Source organism: Hippopotamus amphibius, chromosome 11 (assembly GCF_030028045.1).
Source record: "Hippopotamus amphibius kiboko isolate mHipAmp2 chromosome 11, mHipAmp2.hap2, whole genome shotgun sequence".
NCBI classification, from domain to species: domain Eukaryota; kingdom Metazoa; phylum Chordata; class Mammalia; order Artiodactyla; family Hippopotamidae; genus Hippopotamus; species Hippopotamus amphibius.
The window spans coordinates 76,453,278-76,472,930 of NC_080196.1; the positions used below are offsets into that span (position 1 = coordinate 76,453,278).

The 19,653-nt window shown below is 47.3% G+C and overlaps 1 protein-coding gene across 1 annotated transcript in view; it reads right to left on the reverse strand.

Moving 5' to 3' along the window:
* The window catches only part of COLEC12 (collectin subfamily member 12), a 180,392-nt gene that overhangs the window by 13,127 nt on the left and 147,612 nt on the right, over nt 1-19,653 (reverse strand). The window contains exons 5-8 of the mRNA XM_057700443.1: nt 18,366-19,412; nt 6,539-7,027; nt 5,473-5,609; nt 4,061-4,170 (exon numbers count right to left, since the gene is read on the reverse strand). Coding sequence (XP_057556426.1) covers nt 4,061-4,170; nt 5,473-5,609; nt 6,539-7,027; nt 18,366-19,412 — 1,783 coding nt within the window. The remainder of the gene's footprint in view (nt 1-4,060; nt 4,171-5,472; nt 5,610-6,538; nt 7,028-18,365; nt 19,413-19,653) is intronic.

Below are 19,653 nucleotides of genomic sequence, written 5' to 3' on the forward strand. Positions count from 1 at the left end.
AACTCTGTGTATATGGGTGATGGCCAGCTGTCTTTTCTTGGTTTTATTCTTGTTGTTTTCATATTGAGATTTGTTGATAGGTGATTTTTTTTTTCTTTTTCTTTTTTGGCTGCACTGTGCATCATGTGGGATCCTAGTTCCCTGACCAGGGATGGAACCAAAGCCCCTGCATTGGAAGTGTGGAGTGTTAACCCCGTTGATAGGTGATTTTTGAAACCCATGTCTTTAGTTGGCAAATAAAATCTTGGCAACATGGATCAGCCCTCCAGCCTTTCCCTTGGAACTATATTGGTGTATGGACTCGAAGCATTTGGAAACCTGTCCTGGGCACCATCCTGAGACATCACAGGTTGCTTCTCATGCCATCCTTTTCCCTAACTCTCCTAAGATTTGGTGAGTCAGGTCGTATGTTTCACGGGAAATAAACCTTCGTTCAAGTCCACGAGTGCCCTAAGCTTCTGGCATCCAATCCATGTCACCGTTGCTTTTTGTCTGTTTATTCCAGCACCGTCTTTCTCAACCAGTTCTCAGTATAAAAATGGAGTGGGGGCAAGAGGCAGGAGAGAGCCATTTATCCCTTGTCTGTTTCCTCTTTAATAGTCCCCACAACAGCCTGAAATAATTTCACAAGGTGTGTGTGTGTGTGTGTGTGTGTTGGGGAGAAAGGGTAAGAGCAAAGTGGGGAGACTGACTTCTTCTGTAGCCTGGACAAGATATGGGGAGTTGCCAGGTCCAGAAACCACTGTGGATGGCAGGGGAAAGGGAAGTGGATGAACCATGCGTGGAGGCCACAGGAGCAAAGAGGAAGAGGGTACTGGTGAGCCTGAGTAGATGGAGAGGTACTTGGGGAGCTGTATCGTGTGGGGAGACCCCGAGAGCCTAGAGCCCCATCCCCAGGCCACAGCAGGAAACATTCTTCTTGCCTTCTTCACAAACCTGTTGTGAGTGTGTGTGGCATCTTCATCAGGAGCCGGTATAATCCATAACTGCTGGGTAGTGCTATCCTGCAATTACTGACTAGTATGGAAATGATAACGGGGATGACAGTAGGAGTAATAATACCAATATTAGCAGATGGCATTTCTTGAACACTTCCCATGCACCTACTGTCCTCAATGCTTGCTATATATTATCTCATTTAATTTTCATAATACCGACGTCAGTCCTTCTGTAATCTTCATTTCTAGATGAGGGCGTGGAGATTTTGCAATGGTTGAGTAACTCTTACAGGGTCACGAGCTGTTGCGTGCTGGGTCAGGGCTTGGAACCCAGACCTTATGGACTCCAGGGCAGGTACTCTCTTCTCTCGTTGCACTGGCTCTTTTTCTAGTTTGTGCCGTGTTTATTATTATACGTCAAGTTAAATTAGCCTTCAGCCATTGAGACCTCATAATATGTCTACCTAATTTATTCTTGCTTTTAAAATTTGATCCCGGGGATTTTTACATGTCTATGTGTTCCTTTGGGTGGAAAACGAGAAGCACAGTCTGGGCTATGGCTGGGAACAGAGCTCCCGGAAAGGTATCTGGTGATGTGATCCTTCTCAGGTCCCAGGTATCAATGCTGGGGCTCTCCTCCCAAATCACATAATTCCTGCTGGAGCCTGGGGAACAGGCGAAAAGTTCCACCTTGGGAGAGCTGGCCTAGGCAGTACTGTTCCCACTCAGTCCACTCCATATGGGCCAATCCAGGTTTTGCTCAGAGGATGGCTTCGGAATGAATTTCTTAGTGAGTCTAACCCAGACCGTTTTTTTTTCCTTCTTCTTCCTTTTAGCTCCCCGCTGACTCCCTTAAAAAAAGATCCCGGCACTCTTGACGGTCAAAGTCACAGACGTCTCTTTCCCTTAGCAGTCGCTGCCTTCCGCCCCCACTTCCACTGCTCCGATTTTAGATAACAACTCTCACAACTGCTTTGACTCTCCTAAAGTGTATCTCTGCTGCACTGGATGTCCTCCTTGGGCTGTTGGCCAGACTCCTGAGGGCCAGGGTGTGGTGTGGCTTCCTCTCCTCAAGGACAGGTGTGCGGGGAGCAGACAGGATGTCTGTGGCGTCAGGAGGCAGATAGCCATTTGCCCTGCGGGGCAGTCTGGGGCTCACTTTCAGAGCAGACCTAAAATCTTCAAATGTTCCACCTCGCGGTTTGGTTGCCCTTTTAAAAGACACGGCCTTATTCTGGTTTCCACCTGTATCCTCTAATCATGCTTTTCACGCGGAGGATTTAAAAGTATAAAGAAGCCTGTCTGTCCACCCACATACAGGCACACACACACACAGAAACTCTACCGGGCCCCTCCACCCCCACTAACCCCTGTTCCCCATTCTCGACCACTGCTGCTCCAGCCTCGATGTCCGTGACGCTGTCTTAGACCTGAAACACCTTTGCTTTCTTCTCTCCCGGTGCCAAGGATGCGGTGGCTCCTCCACGCGTGGGACACAGTCCTGAAGCTGATGCCCATGCGCCTGCTTGAGCCTCTGCAGGGCATACCTTCTCGTCTCCAGCAAAGGAAAGGTATTCACAAGTGGGGTTTTATAAATTCTGCTCCACTTGGTACAGTGTGTGTTGTATATTTTCATATTTTCACATCCATTAAAGACAAAGCAGGGGTAGGATGAAGAGGTGAAACTGAAATGGGCACAATTTAGTCCTCTTCACCCCTGGGGTAGGATTAGGGCAGGAGTGGACACCGGGGGTCACATGAGGCTCATGGAGACATCTGTGCCCCTAGGAGGTCCGAGAAGGTTCTGTGAAGTACTTCCCTTCTCTGTTGCCACCTTTATAGAACTCAGGTCACATCAGACTTACAGGAACTCTTCAAGCCTATAGACCAGTGGTCCCCAACCTTTTTGGCACCAGGGACCGGTTGTGTGGAAGACAATTTTTCCACCAACGGTGAGGGCGGGGGATGGTTCAGGCGGTAATGCGAGCGATGGGGAGTGGCAGATGAAGCTTTGCTCGCTCACCTGCCACTCACCTCCTGCTGTGCGGCCCGGTTCCTAACAGGCTGTGGACCGGTACCAGTTCATGGCCCGGGGGTTGGGGACCCCTGCTGTAGGAGATGGTCATCTCTGAAATGCCTTTGTTCGTGGTGCACTTGAACTTTCTGTGTAGGAGAGTCATCAACTTGTAGTTCATTCCCCACACTCTGGCCAGAAGCCCAGTGCGGGTCAGGGCACCAGCGGTGTCACCCTGAAGGGAGTGCCCGGCTCTCATCAGAAACACGGCTGCTAAGCTCAGACCATGCTGGTGGAGTCAGGGCTTCCTTGGCCTTCAGGCAGCATTTAAAGAGCATGCTTGGACTTCCCTGGTGGCACAGTGGTTAAGAACCCACCTGCTTACCAAACTGTACACTCTAAATATATGCAGTTTATTGTATGTTAACTGTATCTCAATAAAAGTTCTAAAATAAATAAATAAATAAAATCAGCTTAACCACCCACCCCCCGCAAAAAAAAAAAAAAAAAAAGAATCCACCTGCCAATGCAGGGGACACAGGTTCAATTCCTGGTCTGGGAAGATCCCACATGATGCAGAGCAACTAAGCCAGTGAGCCACAACTACTGAGACTGCATGCCACAAGTACTGAAGCCCACGTGCCTAGAGCCCGTGCTCTGCAATAGAGAAGCCACTGCAATGAGAAGCCCGAGCACTGCAATGAAGAGTAGCCCCCGCTCACTGCAACTGGAGAAAGCCTGTATGCAGCAACGAAGACCCAACACAGCCAATAAATAAATAACTAAATAACTAAATAAATAATAGCATGCTTGACCACGAGTACCATTCTGGGTGACTTTATGAGTCTCTGTTTTGTTTTGTTTTTGTTTTTTGTAGAAATGAAAAAAAATTCACTCCATGAAAAGAAAAAAGAAAACACCTAGTTTTACAGAATTATTGATTCCCTACATGGAAATAAATAAGCAGCTGGTACCAGGAGCCTAGGTTTGAGGAACATGTAGGACACAAGATCTTTCAGGAGGAAACTGTAGGGAGTCAGTCTGGCAAGAGGTGAAAACATAGACCAACGAGAATTTGACCAGCAATCTGGAAGTTTCTGAGACTCACTTATACTCTGGAAACGTCCCATCCAGCCACTTCCACTCATTTTCCTGCTCCGAGTCCGTGAGGCCAATCCAGTAGTTCTCTCTCCCTACCATCTGCTTTTTGATCCATTGCTGAAAAATAAATCAGAGATGGTGCATTACTATTTCTTGAACAGATGTTTGTGGGACTTTCCCCTCAATGTTTAGAAAAAAAAGGACATTTTATAAGAGGATGCTTGTCAAACTTTAACAGAGAAGCATAATATGAGATCTGAATATGAGAAAGCTGTCTTCAAAAAAAAATAGGATGTTTGTCAGAACTTGTGCACTGCTTTTGCTGTCCTCTTCTTATTGCACTTGTTTAGCACTGTTTTGAGGGCTTTGATGTTTTTTCCTCTTATAGGTTTATAAGCAATATTTAAGTGATGCTCTTTCTCCCCAAAAGTATCCAAACTACTTGATGAAGCCCACCAGGCTCCACCCGCTTCCACCACCCCTCCCTCCCACGTTCTCGTAACAGTAAGAGCCACAGCACTGTTGAGCTCTTCCTCTGGGTTGGATTCCAAATCCAGTGTGTCACATGCAACGTGTCTTTGAGCTGTTACAACCATCAACCTAAGAAAGACGAGTGGCTGAGCTGGGATTAGGCCCAGGCCTGTAAGTTCTGAAGCCCAGGCGCCTGACCACTGTCTTATAGATGCTCATTCCCAGTCAGTTACCGCAGAGTGGTTGTCTTCAGAGTCGTATCTGCTGGAGACACTTAAGGAAAAGGAAGGAGGCCACTGGGACAGTGTGACACTAAAGAAAGCATTGGTAACGTTGCTAGATGGGCCTCAGTTTCCATCTCAGCTCTGCATTTACTTGTCTCGTGAATTAATCCTTTAAACTTTGCAGGGCCTCAGTTTTCATATCTGTAGATGGGGATAAGATTACCCCTAGGCTCTAGGGATGTCATGATGTTTATAGGAGAAAATGCCTCATGCAGTGCGTGACCCACAGTAGGGGCCAAGTGAGTGGTTACTGTTGTCATCACATGTGAGCTCTCCTCTGCTTTTCCTGACTCTGCTGAGGCCACAGGTCTGGCCCCTTGCATCCTACCCCACCCCTACGGTGCTCAGGGCTCTCTGCCTCCCTCTCCACAGGTGCCTGGTGCTGGCCTGCAGGCTCACGGCTCTTTTAACGGCCACCAGGAAAAGCCACACACCTCCAGGCTTGATAAAGCAAGACCTTCCAGATGGAAACATAAGGATGCAATTGCCATGTCATGAATGCTTCTTGTCACTGGATAAAGCCCAAATCTCCATAATGCAGCCTTCTGTGTTTATGTGACTGTGAATTCTTGTTATCTTTGAATCCTCAGTAAGCATGTACTTTCCAGATGTCACAATCCTTAAATTACAGTTTTCCCCAACTGCAAGTATGCTGCAGACATACCTGTTCCTCTTTCGTGTTTATGAAAACGAGATGTGAAGACTTGTCTTCACAGGAAAGTTTTGCGTCCTCAAAAATTTCTTTCTCAACCGAAAAATAGTAGCATTTGTCTGTGAAGTTCTTCCAGTAAGGCGGGCAGCCTTGGAATGCAAAGTTTAAAAATACTGATTAACACACACACACGCACACCCCGAAAGCACTATGCCTGTCCTCAGCTGTGTTCAAGAGGCACAGCTATGGCCCTGCTTCCCAGCACCTGTGTGCCAAGCCCGTGACTGATGTTCGCAGACATGCTGGGGGCAAAGACTAGTCCGGGGAAGTGGCCTGCAGAACACACAGTAGTTAAAACTACATCATCTGGAAAATATCTACCCTGGGCCTTTGTTCCTCTGCGTCTGGATTAGTCTTTACAATGACTGAAATAACAGACACAGCAACCAAAAGCACAGGCACAGATGTTCAACATCAGTCTGGAATCACGTGGAACCTGTAAACAAGGGGCTGGGAGAGCCCAGAACCAGAACTGGGCTCACAGAACAAACATGACTAAGCTGGACTGAAGGAAGCCAAGTGGACTTGGGTGTGGGTCAAAGGAGAGAAACGTAGGCTTGTTGCAAACCCAACACTCGGGGTTTGGCCAAAGGTTTCACTATCAAAGGATGAGAAGACACCATAACACCTTCTCAAAAAGAAATGTGATCTGGCTTCAGGAACAGGAAGTTCCATCTGCATGTTAACCGAGGGTCGTCATTTCTGCCCCAGGTGAAGGGCAGAAAATGAGGACAGGGACGGGTCTGGGGTGGCCAGCTTTGGACTTTCCCGAAGGAAACATTTGGGACCAGTTTGTCCCCGAGGACCCGACTCAGCTAATTATAAACAAGTGCTGGAGGGCCTGATGATGTTTAGAGAGAAACACATGTGCCTGAGCCCTGTCGCCTGGCGCGGGGCCGTGGGAGCAGCGGGGGCCGAGGCCACCCTGTATGATGCCTTTGATGCCAATAAAACGGGGTGTGGGGGGCACACGGGGTGGGGGGCCGCCTGTCCCCTGGGGTGAGGGCCTCAGACTCACCGTTGGCCTCTGGTGCTGCGGTCGGCTCGCTCTGCAGAGCCAGGGGCGCCGCTGCCCCTGATGGGCCTGGGGGACCGGGGGGGCCCTTTGGACCTGGCATGCCTGGCACCCCAGGCAAGCCCGGCAGCCCCCGTGGCCCAGGCACCCCGGGCTCCCCCACGGTGCCCTGCAGTCCCTGGAAGCCGGGGGGGCCCTGGGGGCCCGGGAGTCCATCCTTGCCTGGTGGGCCAGGGGGGCCTGGGTCCCCACTGGGGCCCTGAGGACCAGGCTTCCCAGGGGACCCACGGGAGCCTTTGGGGCCCTGCAGGCCTTTGGAGCCTTTGCCGCCGCGCTCTCCAGGGGGGCCGGCCGGCCCGATCGGGCCCCTCTCACCCGCCGGGCCGGGCGGGCCAGGTTCCCCCTTCTCTCCTTTCTGTCCCTTGTTGCCAGTGGGACCTGGGGGTCCCTGCTGTCCTCTGTCACCTTTTGGACCCCTGGGGCCAGGAGGACCTAAAACATAAAAGACAAAAGGTATACATGTGAAATCCACGATGCCTCTGGTTGTCTGGGACTTTTTCATCACCAGCAGAAAGGCTGTGTGCGTTGGGATCGGGACGCCCACCTTCTTATTTCATCCTCTTTCCATTGATTTGATGAATATTTTTAACTACCTGTTATATGATGAGTACCATGTAAGGTGTAGGATAAGGGGTTGAACTGGACCAAAAAGACACCATCAAGTGTTGAGCGGCGCTGTCCTGTGACTCCCACCCCACACCGGCCCGGTCTCTCCTCTCTGCTCACCCCACCTGGCGCTCCTGTCCCCTTCAGTGGTGCTGCGGGGACACTGCTGTCCTTAGGGCTGAGCCCCACGGCGGACCAGCTCACAGGGACGGGCGGTCTCTCTGGGAAGTGCTCTCGGGGCCAGGGCTGAGGAGGATCAGTTTCATTTTTCCAGAGAGTCTACGGATGCAAATAGGGAAGGTGCACTAGAGGAAAAAGAAGGTGGACCATCGAACGGGCAAGGGAGAAAAAAAGACACCATTTTCCACCGAAGCAGGAAAAAGCAGTTCCCCCTAAAAAAGTCAGGGAGGTGGCTGGGAGGAGAAGGCAAACACCTGCTCATCCCTTCTTGTTCCAAAAGGAAGTTCACTTAACATGAGATTGTTTTGTTTTCTCTAAGGTCTCAGGAGTAACAAGGATATCACACAAACACATCACAAGGATTTCTATGACCGTGTGAGGTACTTTCATATACATTGTCACCTGACCTTTGCCTATGACATAGTATTCCCACAGCACATAGGAGGACATTCAGGACCTGCGACACCAAGCCCTTTGTTTAGGGTTACTTAGCGACTCAGGACAGATCTGCCCAGAGGAGTAAGACACGGACAGTCATCATCTGGGAGAGGAGCTGGGACAGGAATTCAGGGCTTCTGGTATCGAAATGAATGCATCGTGGAGGACCCTGTGCTCAAATATTCTGCTGCCTGGAATCTTAGAATTTCTGGGATCTCACTATTCTACAGGAATAAGTGTAAGAGCTTCACACCCATTCTTTGGACAGAAGCAGAGAGCCTTTGAGGCTGGAAGGGTGGAGGTTTGGGGAGAGGCAGCGTTGGTAGGACTCACACCCTCTGTTTTTCCTATCCCCCTGCACCCGCACACCCCACCGGCTGGTCAGGATGGAACAGTGAAGCAGCCTTTCCCACCTCAGTAGGGGGATATCTGCCCCCTCCCATCCCAGGCCGTAAAGGACATCACTGCACCCACATACCATCCATGGCCAAGTCCAGCCCGCCCATCTCTGCTCTCCCTTAGCAGGAGCCTAGGTCCTGGACTCAGCTTTTCTTACTTGAGGCTACCCATGACATTGCCCCTGGACTTACTGGCAGCAGCCTCTACTGAGCTGTAAGTGAGTTTATGCCAATGGCTAGCACTGGCTTCAACGAATTCCTTCTAAGGTTATCTGCTGCATAAGTGCGAGACTTCAGCATGAAGCGTCCTTTCCCTGAACTCATCTCATTGACTTTTGTCCATCCACTCCTGTTGACTTCTCCCTACCATCAGCTCCCCTGGGCTCTGGGTTCTTACCTCCATCTCACAGTCAGATGGTCCACCCTCTCTGGGATGTCCTGCCAGCACCGCTAACCTGGTGTGTGTACACTGACCTTGTCATCTCTGCTGTTCACGTCCTCTTCCCACCATCCCTTATCCCACCGCATCATCACAACCATCTCATCACCATCCTAGGGGAGTGTTCTCTCTCTTCCTCTTTCCCTCCTGCCCATCTCTGTCTTTCTGGTAGATTTTTATGGTTACCTCTTAACTGCTCTTTCTACCTCTGATTCCTCCCCATTCATCCCACTCTGCATCTTTTGCACTTTTGTCTTCCTTACACACAACTCCAGTCTCCACCTGCTCCAGAATATTCAGCCCCTTCTTGATCATCTGGTGTCAAGGCTTTCATGACCTGGTCTCACATATGTGAGGATGGTCTCACATTCCATCTTCCCCTGAACTTGTGCAAATTTCTTCTCTTAGAATGTCCTCTGCCATTATCCATATGGAGAATCCCTGCTCACCCACCATGTCATCCTCCCACGTCACTCCAGATGGAAGTTTTTCCTCCCTCTATGATCTTTCAGTCCTTGTTTGTTCCTCAAGGATCTTTCCCCATCTAGCAGCTACATTATAGGCCACAGTCATTATCCAGCAAGTGTTATCAAATCAATGTGCATCATAGGTCAAAAAGCCCAGTGCGCTAATGCTAATATTTTGGGCCCCAGCAGAGACCAGAAGGAAGAGATTTGGCGGGAACCATGTCCTGTCTGGTGTCCCTTACTTCATTCCAAGAAGTACAGCTCCATTCAACCTACGTATCAGGTTGACCCTGGCTGCCAGTATGGAATCACCATGGGGAGATGTCCTTCCTGACTCTCTTCACATTTCAGAATTGATCCAGTTATCTCTTATCCACAATCTGATTTCTTTTTCTGTTTAACCGGATGAGGCTCATTAAACAGCCTAGCCTAGTAAAGACAGGGAGGGTGGGTTTTCACTGCCAGATGGATCTCTTACTCTGAAAAAGTAACTTAGCTCCTTTGCATAGTTGAGAAACAGCGTCTTACAGATTATTAGTGGGTAAGGTGGCAGGTGTGTTCTTCCATAATGGATGTAGCAACACGCACGGCTCTCGCGGAGCAATACTGACACTAGGCCAAAGCAAACAAATCTAATTTATCTGAAATAAGGGCAAAAATAAAAGTAACTTTTCCCCCCTTAACTACTGTTTTGTTTATGTTCTATGTTTAGCCTTAAGAAATCCAAATAATGAGGAAGGTCTGTTGGGAAATTCAAGTGCTTTAAAAATTCTTTACCCTTATCCTCTTTATGCATCTGCCAATCATCAGTTTTTCTTGATCACTCACGTCTGGGGTTGGTGCTACACTTGCAAGTTATGGGAAACGATTTCACTTGTGGCCATGAAATAGTGCCCGTTCTGGGGCCTGTCTCCCTGTCCTGAATGCTCTGACAGACCCGTGTGACAGGGAGTTGTATTTCTTCCAGAACACCCTCCTCTGGCTTCCGACAGAATTCCAAACACATACAACTCTCTCTTCCCCTCCTGGCATGAATCCACGACTTCCCTTACCTGGGGTGAAGCTTTTTTCATGAATCGTATTTCTTTCTGGGGTTGGGTAGTTTATGGTGTTCGGCTGTTTCCCTCTGAATCGAAGTTGTGCTTCAATGTCCCCACCCCTTATTTTAAGGCTTAAGAACAGCATAAAAACACGGATCCCACAGTCAACACAAAATACCAACAGATACTAATTTCCAGATCATGAGAAGGAAGGGAAAAAGATATTGGGAGAAGATGCAAGTTTTTTCCTTTGACAAAGTCTAAAATCCTACTTGTGATGGATTTCCGAGCTGGATTAGCATCGAAACTGAATTTTTCATAAGTACTATATCCATTACAAATAGGTTATCTGTTTCTCTCTTTAAGATACAGTTTTATACTCATGGCTGTGGATAAACTCATAGCAAGCACACTGTTATCGAGGTCTTCATCCACAGCTGCCCTAGCCTTGGGAAAACCATCATGGAGCTGCAGCAGGAGGCTGGCACTCTGCCTACAGATGCTGTGCTATGTGAAAACATACTCTGTGTGTCCCGTACCGAGGGGATTCATTCATTCACATACTTGGCTCATGAAGACAATACTTGGCTCCTTAAGACCTAGATATTTGCTATTTATTTCTTTTTAAAAATCACTAAGAAAAAGAGCCAAAACCATTTCAACAGCCAGCACTGGATCTGCCTACAAAACTGATCATTAATACCGGGAGGGGTATAGCTTCCTCTAGGACCTGGGACGCTAGTATTGCTTTTGGCATCTAGATGATCCCAGGCTTTTAGGTATTACTTGAATCTCTTACTGGGCAGCTGTTGAAGGGAAATTAAGATGAAATAAAGTAGAAGCCACCCATAGTGCCTTAAAACCAAAAGCACTGAGATAAATAATGGAGTATTCATGAGCTCACGTGATAATAACTTGAATTCAAGAGTCAAGAAAATGTAATGCTACATGTAAGGCAGACATGATGTCCTGTAAAGCAAACTGGAGATTTGCTTTCAAGGCCAAATGGGTGGCTGCCTGGCTTGCGGGATCTTAGTTCCCTGACCAGGGATCGAACCCATGCCCCCTGCAGTGGAAGCATGGCGTCCTAACCACTGGACTGCCAGGGAATTCCCCTGGCTTCGGATTCTGAAATGCCAGGATACCCATGTTTCTGGTAAAGCCATTGAAGGCTCCAGAAATGCCCATATATGACTGAGACTAGAACTCAGAGCAGCTGTGTTTACACTTCCAGCAAAACCTCTTCCCCGGGTTCCCAGGCTGTAGAGCAGGAGCCTTAAACACTCGAATCCTCTAAACGAGCAGCTCAAAAGAGGACAGAGACTTTAAATCACTGTGCCATTTCTGCTTTAGCAACCAAAGTGCAGGCCTTGAGAAGGGCCCAGCCCAGTGTCCTACCCTTGAGATAACTTTCAAATTTATTTTCCAACAAAACTGCTGGTGCTTGTCGGAAAATAGAGACACCACTTTCACTCTTATTGCCATTCAACATCTTGGAGACTCCATATTAGAAGCACAAGTGGTCAGGTTGGAAGATACAGAAGAAGGTAATACAATGACATATTTTTCTTCTCATTTAAAAATCTACTTTGCATGCAATGAAATGAATCAAATATTTATTTAACACTCACATAGGAAAAAGGTCATTCTGCTTCACTTAGGTGAAAAGGAATGTACAAATTAAAAGGAAATTTAAGAGATTATTTGGCAATCATTTTGAAGAATAATTTGATTCTTGACCTCATGTTCAAGACACTTAGGCTTCTGGAAAGCCATGGAAGCTCTCTGTCCACAGAGGAGGATATATTTAAGCCACTGTTTCTCACCAGCTGACCACGGTCTGCATCAATGCCTTTGAATTGCCTGCTCTCAAGGCTCCCCAGACAAGCAGTCTTGTTTGGGGAACTGTATCAACAGGGAGTGGGGTTGGCAATGAGAGGAACCGAGGCCTCCTACCTGATCCACTTGGCTTCGTGCCCTTTCCTGCTGTGTGTTCTGTCCTTTCAGCCTTCCTGTGCATCTTTCAAAGTCCAGCTCAAATCTCAATCTCTCATTGAAGCCTTACCGATAGCTCTCCTGAGAATAAACTTTCTTGTGTTCAACCTCCCCAAACATGCCGTCTTTCTCCTGAATCATCTGAGGGCAGCAGGGTGCCGTGTGGAGGCATGGGTTGGGGAACCAGACAGACCCGAGTTTAGCACTGTCTACCACTGACTAGCTGCTTGACCTTGAATTACTTACTCAGGCTTGCTGTGCCTCAGCTCCCCTCCCTGCAGACGGGGATGCTGATGATTCCTACCTTAAGGAGCTGTAACGATGAACAAAAGCAACTCATCCAAGTGCTCAGCTGTTGCAGACACTCAATAAACATGGATTAAAAAATAAGTGAAGGCCAGCGGTCAGCAGTACTAAGTCTGATTCCTCTCCAGGGCTGGGCACTGGGAAGCCAGCAGTGCATATCAATACTTTCAGACCCACATCAACTTTAACTCTGTGTGTACAACTGTAGTCCTTGTGCACATGAAGCTGTTGTTTTCCTCGGTGATGCACTGGCTGGGGCTACAGCGGAGGGAAGTCTTCAACAGAAACTGAACAGACTCACATTTGGGTATGAATATTACCTAAGCCCCTGCCAGGCACTACACTAAGTGTTTTATTTACATCATCTCATTAGGTCCCTATAACTCTCAAAGGTAGCTGCAGATGGGGGAAACCAAGGCACAGAGAGGCAACAGAAGTTGGCATTTGTATCCAGGGCTATCTGGCTCTAGAACTTTTGTTCTCACTCAGTAAACCTTGTGCTTCTCTAAGAGGAGCAGGAACAGGGAACAGTCTGATTGCACTAGGAGGATGTGACTTATACCTGCATGGCTTGCAGAGGAATAGCTCAGGATGTGAGGTGAACTTGCTACCCAAGAGTGTGTGTTATGAGGTATGAAGTCCTCCATGTGCCTAATTAGGATAAAAAGCATTACATTATTGGTAACAAAAAAAAAAAATAAGGTTTTCTTCAGGTTTGGGGGTTTATGGATGTAGAGATAATTGTTGTTGGGATCAACATATGACTTAATATCTAGTTCCACATTATCATCTGGCTTCAGTGCCATCTAATCAGTCAGCTTCAGCTTTCACTTCCTAATAAGGCACACGTCTCCTGTGGCTGAACTGTCCCAGAAACATTAGGGTTCCTGAAGTGTGAGTTACCAAGAATTTCCTGGAAAGCATCAGAGTATTCTGAATCTTGCAGAGGCAAACCTAACATAAACCAATGATAATTCCACCCTGCTCCTTCCTGCTTTTTCCCATCTGTCCCTCATCCTCAGGGGTGGGATCTGCGTCAGAGAAAGAGGAGAGTCTAGAAGCTGCAGGGTGGGAGGAGACACCTGCATTCGGGATGGAGCTCTTCCCCCAATCTCTGGTTCTCTTGGAATCGCTGGTGGGCATTCCTATCCTGGAGGAAGTTGAACAGATTGAATAGAAAGGGGATGGCTTGGCTTGAGAAGTTTCTCAGTTCAACTCACAGAAAGCGCAGGTAATGAGAAGACCAAGGATAAACATAAATGGGGAAGCACACGAAAAAAAGAAAATACCACTCAGAGACCAAGCTCTGAGGCCTCTCAGAGACACTGAGCCAGAAACCTTACCCTAAGAGTCATCTCCCAGGACTTCCCTGGTGGCACAGTGGTTAAGAATCCACCTGCCAATGCAGGGGACACAGGTTTGATCCCTGATCTGGAAAGATCCCACGTGCCGCACAGCCACTAAGCCCATGCGCCACAACTACTGAGCTTGTGCTCTAGAGCCCTTGAGCCACAACTGCTGAGCCCGCGTGGTGCAACTACTGAAGCCCGCAGACCTAGAGCTCGTGCTCCACGAGAAGCCACTGCACTGAGAAACCTGTGCACCACAACAAAGAGTAGCCCCCGCTCGCTGCAACTGGAGAAAGCCTGTGTGCAGCAATGATGACCCAAAGCAGCCAATCAATCAATAAAAATAAGAAAAATGTGGAATAAATATCAATAGATCCATTTTTTTTTTAAAGAGAGACATCTCTCACTTAATACGGCTAAACAGGCCTCCCTTTCTACATCTCCTGGTTGGTACCGCCATCCATCTAGTTGCTCAAGCTAAACACTTAGGAGATGCCCGTTCCTCCCTTTCCCCTGCTCTCCTCGGCTGATGCATCCGTGAGTCTCGTCCAGCTGCTCACAGCTGCCCCAGCCCCGTGTTCAGTTTCTGTCCACAGCACCCCTACTCTTACAAGGTATCGGTGCCTCTTAGCTGCTCCTTTGGGCTTGGGACACTTCGGGCAGGGAAATCCACGGTCCTGTGCACCAAACATAGTCAAGAAGGGGTTGGCGTGGGCTCTGAACACACATAGCCCCTCCAGCCCGTGGATTCTTCACCCCAGGGGGCATGGCCAGAGGAGGCCAGTGAGGGCCTGAGGTCTGGGGAAGGACAGGGCTGCCCTTGATTCTACCTTCAAGGTTCCTGCTAACTGAGGAGACCCAATTCTGTCATCTTGGCTACTACCATCCATCCCAAGTCACCCAGGACTGGTCCATCGCCTCTCAATGGACCCCTGTCTCCAGGCTCATTCCCCTGTAATCTGTTTGCCCCACCAGCACCCAGGATGACCTTTTAAAAATATAAACCAGGTCATGTCACCACCTTCCTTAAAACCCCCCCTCACACTTAGAATGAAATGCCATCTCCCTGCCCTCACAGGCTCCCCTGGCATGGCCGGGAGGAGGGGCGTGCATTTTTTGTGATTATCAGTGGGGTTCACACCATGGGCTCTGCACAGCCTGGTGCACAGACAGCCTGGGCTCAGATCCTATTTTGCTACTTATCATTTCTCTAAATTTAAGCAAGTTCCTTAAACCTCTTGAAGCCTTAGTTTCCTCATCTCTAAACTAGCGATGATTTTCCGAGTACCTGCCTTACAGAGTGGGTGTTAGGACTGGTTAGGATGATTCAGGAAAAGCCCTCATTACTCTCACACTCGCTATCAGAGGATAAAAATAATCAGAACAATGGAAACATTAATTTATAGCCAGGTTCTGAATCTTCAACTACGAGCTTTTTATACATTTCCTTAGCTGACAAGTCACACTGTCTGTACACTAAACATGTCAGAAGTTTCCTGGTAGAAGAGAAGTTAACAAGTAAACCCATGGAATAATAAAACTATGAAATTTATAGCTAGAAAATATCCAGAATACCATGGTAGGATTGTTTAACGTATAACAACTTTGAGAGACAATGAGAAAGCTCTTAATTTATGAGGTTGCACATCTGCTAAGATCTGCCCTCATTCTGAATTTAGGTTGAGAAAAAGAATAGGAAAAATAAATAAATCAAGCACTGAAGAACTTTCTGGTCATTTGAAAGCCCTCTCCTTATTCAGAGTGTGACTTGTACCTACAATACCCTGACAGGCATTGTCCAACCTCTCTAGAAATGGGGCAGGCATATGGTTCAGGGAACCCATTATATTCTCAGGCAACACCAATTTTTATAAGGAACATTATATAAAGCCAAAATTTATTTTCCTTTAATGAGTACCCACTAGTTTTTGTTTCACCCCCTGGAGCACATCGGATGTCGTTTAAATCTCTTCTACATGATAGCCTTTTGAACAGTTGTAAACAGCTGCCTTATTCCCCACTAAGCAGACTCTCTTATAGGCTACAGTTTCAGGTTCTTCAATCCTTCCTCACAGCACGATTTCTAGACCCTATCATCCTGGTCATATTTTTCTGAGAACGCTGGTCTGTGAGTGCTCCTGTTGAAAGGGGCTCCCTAACATACATACTACCCACCAGGAGTGGTTTTGCCATGCTGAAGGGAGTAAGATATCACCTCCCTCATTCTGGAAATAATATTTTTATTAATATGGTCAAAGATCACATTAGCTTCCCTGGCAGACACATTTAGTTGCTTATGGTCAACTAAAAGCCCCACACTTTTCCTGCACACTTCCTCTAAGCCACACCCTTCCATCAACATTGGTGTTTGGTCTTTTCCATCTACGAGCAGGTTTCTACATGTCTTCCCTATTTAATTCACTTTGTTGGCATCTCTTTACTGTTCCAGCCTCTGCAGGTCATTCTGGATCCTGATTCTATCACCCATTAGTTAGTATATACAGTTTTGTGTCACACAAGTATTGGACGACCAGGTCCTCCATATCCTTGTGCTAGTCCCTACAAAGCTGTTGAGCAGGTCCCTGCCATCTGCCACCAGGCTCACAGGGGCTCATGAACTATCGCTCTTTATACCCAGTCATTCAATAGTTGGCAGTCACACCCCAGGGTGTGACTCCCCATGACTTATGCTCTTGTGTAATCCCCTCCCCTTAAGTATGGAAACTGTAACTTGCTTCTAACCAATAGAACATGGCAAAGGCCATGGAATGTCACTTCCTTGACTAGGTTACATTATATAAGACTCTGTCTTGGCCGACTGGAGTGAGAGAGACTCCCTTGCTGGCTTTGAAGACGCTGCAATGTTTTGAGATGGTCACATGGCAAGGGACTGGGGGTGGCCTTTAGGAATTGACAGCCAATCTTACAGTCCAAACAGAGGAATTCTGCCACGAACCTCAAGGAGTGTGGAAATGAATGTTTCCCCAGTCAAACCTCTGACAAAACCTCAGCCCCTCGCTGACACTGCAGCCCAGTGAGACCCTAAACAAAGGACACACCTAAGCTGTGCCCAGATTCCTAACCACAGAAACTGTGAGATGAGAAATGGGTGTTGTAAGCTGCTGATTTTTAGTAATAGCACAGAAAACAAATAAACCCATCTAACTGGGCTATAATCCAGCACTGATTGCTCCATCTTGTTCTGAAGGGTATCACTGCCAAGTGCCTTGGTGAAATCCAGATATGTTATTTTTCATTCTTCTAGTTTAAACAATACACTAACTCTGTTAATGTGAGGAAATAAGATTAGGTTCACCAGCTTTCTTCTTCGTGAATTCATTCTGGTGATTTCTGCTTTCCTGAAAACTCAAAAATTAGCCTTTTTATAATGTTTTCTCAAATCTTTCTTGGGCTTGAAGACAAATTCCCCATTCGACACAGTGAGTACACGCTACCTTTATCCCCCTTTTTGAAAATCAGGATTACATTTGCTTATAGCCAATCTCTTTTTGCCCTAAAACTCTCTTGATTTTAAGCTATGTGAGGGCAAAGGTTATCTGGTCTTCTTTGTACACCCGAGTGCTGAGCATAGCATTTCCACACAGTACTTTCAACTTAAATTCTGTGAAAATAGTTATGACTGAAAATACTATTAATATACGGTTGCTGCAAATCTTCAGAAGTAGGCTTAATCTGATCCAAAGACTTTCAATTTATAGGGATCACCTGGCTGAGAGCAAAACTCAGATTTTTATATGTTACATCATTTCCCTCCTCTGTGACGTTAACAGTTACTGTGATGGCCAACCCTCCATCTGCTCATGACACTCAGAAGTAGGTAACTTCTTGGTAACTTAATGGTAACTCCATGATCCAAAAGAATTAATTTTCCAAAGGAGCCCAATTTATAATGGCATTGAAATATTCACTAGGCACTAAGAAAATCCAAATTAACCAATCTTTCATTCAAAATATATTTAACAGAACACCTTTGAACACTGTCTACAAATTCTTAGTTATGCTTCCTTTCAAGAAATGGAGCTTAATTCCCCTCCCCCTTGGGTGTGGGATGGATTTAGTGACTTGTTTCTAAATTAGAGAATATGGTGGAAGTGATGGTATGTGACTTTTGAGGCTAGGTCATAAAAGGCATCATTGCCTCCTTCTTTCTGTTTCATCTTGGATCATCTGCTCTGTAGGCAGCCAGCCGCCATGTTGTGAGAACACTTGAGCCATTTCACATGGTAAGGAGCCAAGGCCACATGCCAACAGCCGACAAGCCAAGAGCCATGTGAATGAGCATCTTGGAAGCAGATCCTCAGCCTCAGTTAAGGCTTCAGAAGACTGTAGCCCCAGTCAATATCTTAACCACAACCTCATGAGAACTTACTGAGCCAGAATCATCCAGCTAAGCTAAGCTGCTCCTGAATTCCTGATCCACAGAAACCAGGAGATAATACGTGCTTATTGTTCTAAATTGCTGAGTTTTAGGGTCATTTGTTACACAGCCAAAGATAACTAATACAAACATAAATTCAGAATTTCCACTTACCTTGTAGTATTGTAAAATTCTTGATGAGCTGACCATGCTTGGAGTCCACCAGCTTCATTTCTTCCATAATCACTGATAAGTTGGCCACTTCAGTGTCCAACCTCGACCTCATCAAATCTTGTTGCATCCTGAGAGAAACAGAATCCAAACGGATGTTGGCCAGTGTGTTATTCAAGGAGGTCAGATCATCCGTGTGTTTGGTCAGCGTATCCGTGCATGTGGTCCTGACTTCATTTAGGTTGCTGGTCAGCGTCCGCAGGTAGTGGGCCGTGTAGCTAATGTTGCTAATGATGTTCACAATGTCGGTCTCAAAGAGCTGGAAGCGCTCCTCCAGCTGGCTGAACTTGATGGCTGTTCTGTTCTCTGCATCCCTGTGTACATCCTGCAGGTCTTTCAGGTTCTGCTCGTTGGCTTGGGAGGCCGTGGTGATGTTGTCCATCTGTCCCGCGAAGGAGCTGAGCTGGCTGTTCATGTCCTCCAGGGTGTCATTGTTGGCTTTGGCCAAAGCAGAGTTATTGGCAGCCAGCATCTGCAAGCTCTGCACTTTCTCCTTCAGCCAATCCGTGTCCTTCTTGGCTTGAAGGAAAACCTGCTGCAGGTTTTGGAAGTCGTTCTTGATTCGTTGGATCGCCTGGCTCGTGTCATCCACAGAGCGCTGCAGATTCGTGATGAGATTCCTCTGCTGCACCTGGGTCAGGTTCAGGTTGTTGAGGTTCATGATGACCACGTTGTGAGAATACATTTGGCTCTGCAGGTTGCCCTGCAGCACGCTTGTGTCTTGCTGCAGATTTGTGACATAGCCGTTATACGCCTGGAGGGTTTTGTTTACAGTGGTGATGAGGAAGGAGTTATTCTCCAAAGTTTCTTTCAGTTGACTCTGCCGGTCCACCAGCGCATCCCCGCTCGCCTGTAACTTCTCCAGCGTATCTTTGTTCTTGCTGGTCTTTTCTGTAATCTCACGAAGTTGCTGACGAAGATCCAGAATGTCTGACCTGAAGGTGGAGAGTTCTGAGTTGGTGCTGAGAGCTTTCTTCCCAGTTTGGTCCCCTGGAATAAGACACATGTGTTACTCAACTGGGGGATGGAGAAGTGTTCAGCTGAGGTCACAGATCCCAGAGAGACTTAACTGGAATGCATTCTATTTCATACACAAAACCTGCGGGATATGCAGACTGCACTGCATAACTAAAATCCACATTTCTGTTAAAACTGGGTTGCTGTATAACAAAGGGAGATCAACTCGATGACGGGTGATGCCTTAGAGGGCCAGGACAGGGAGGGTGGGAGG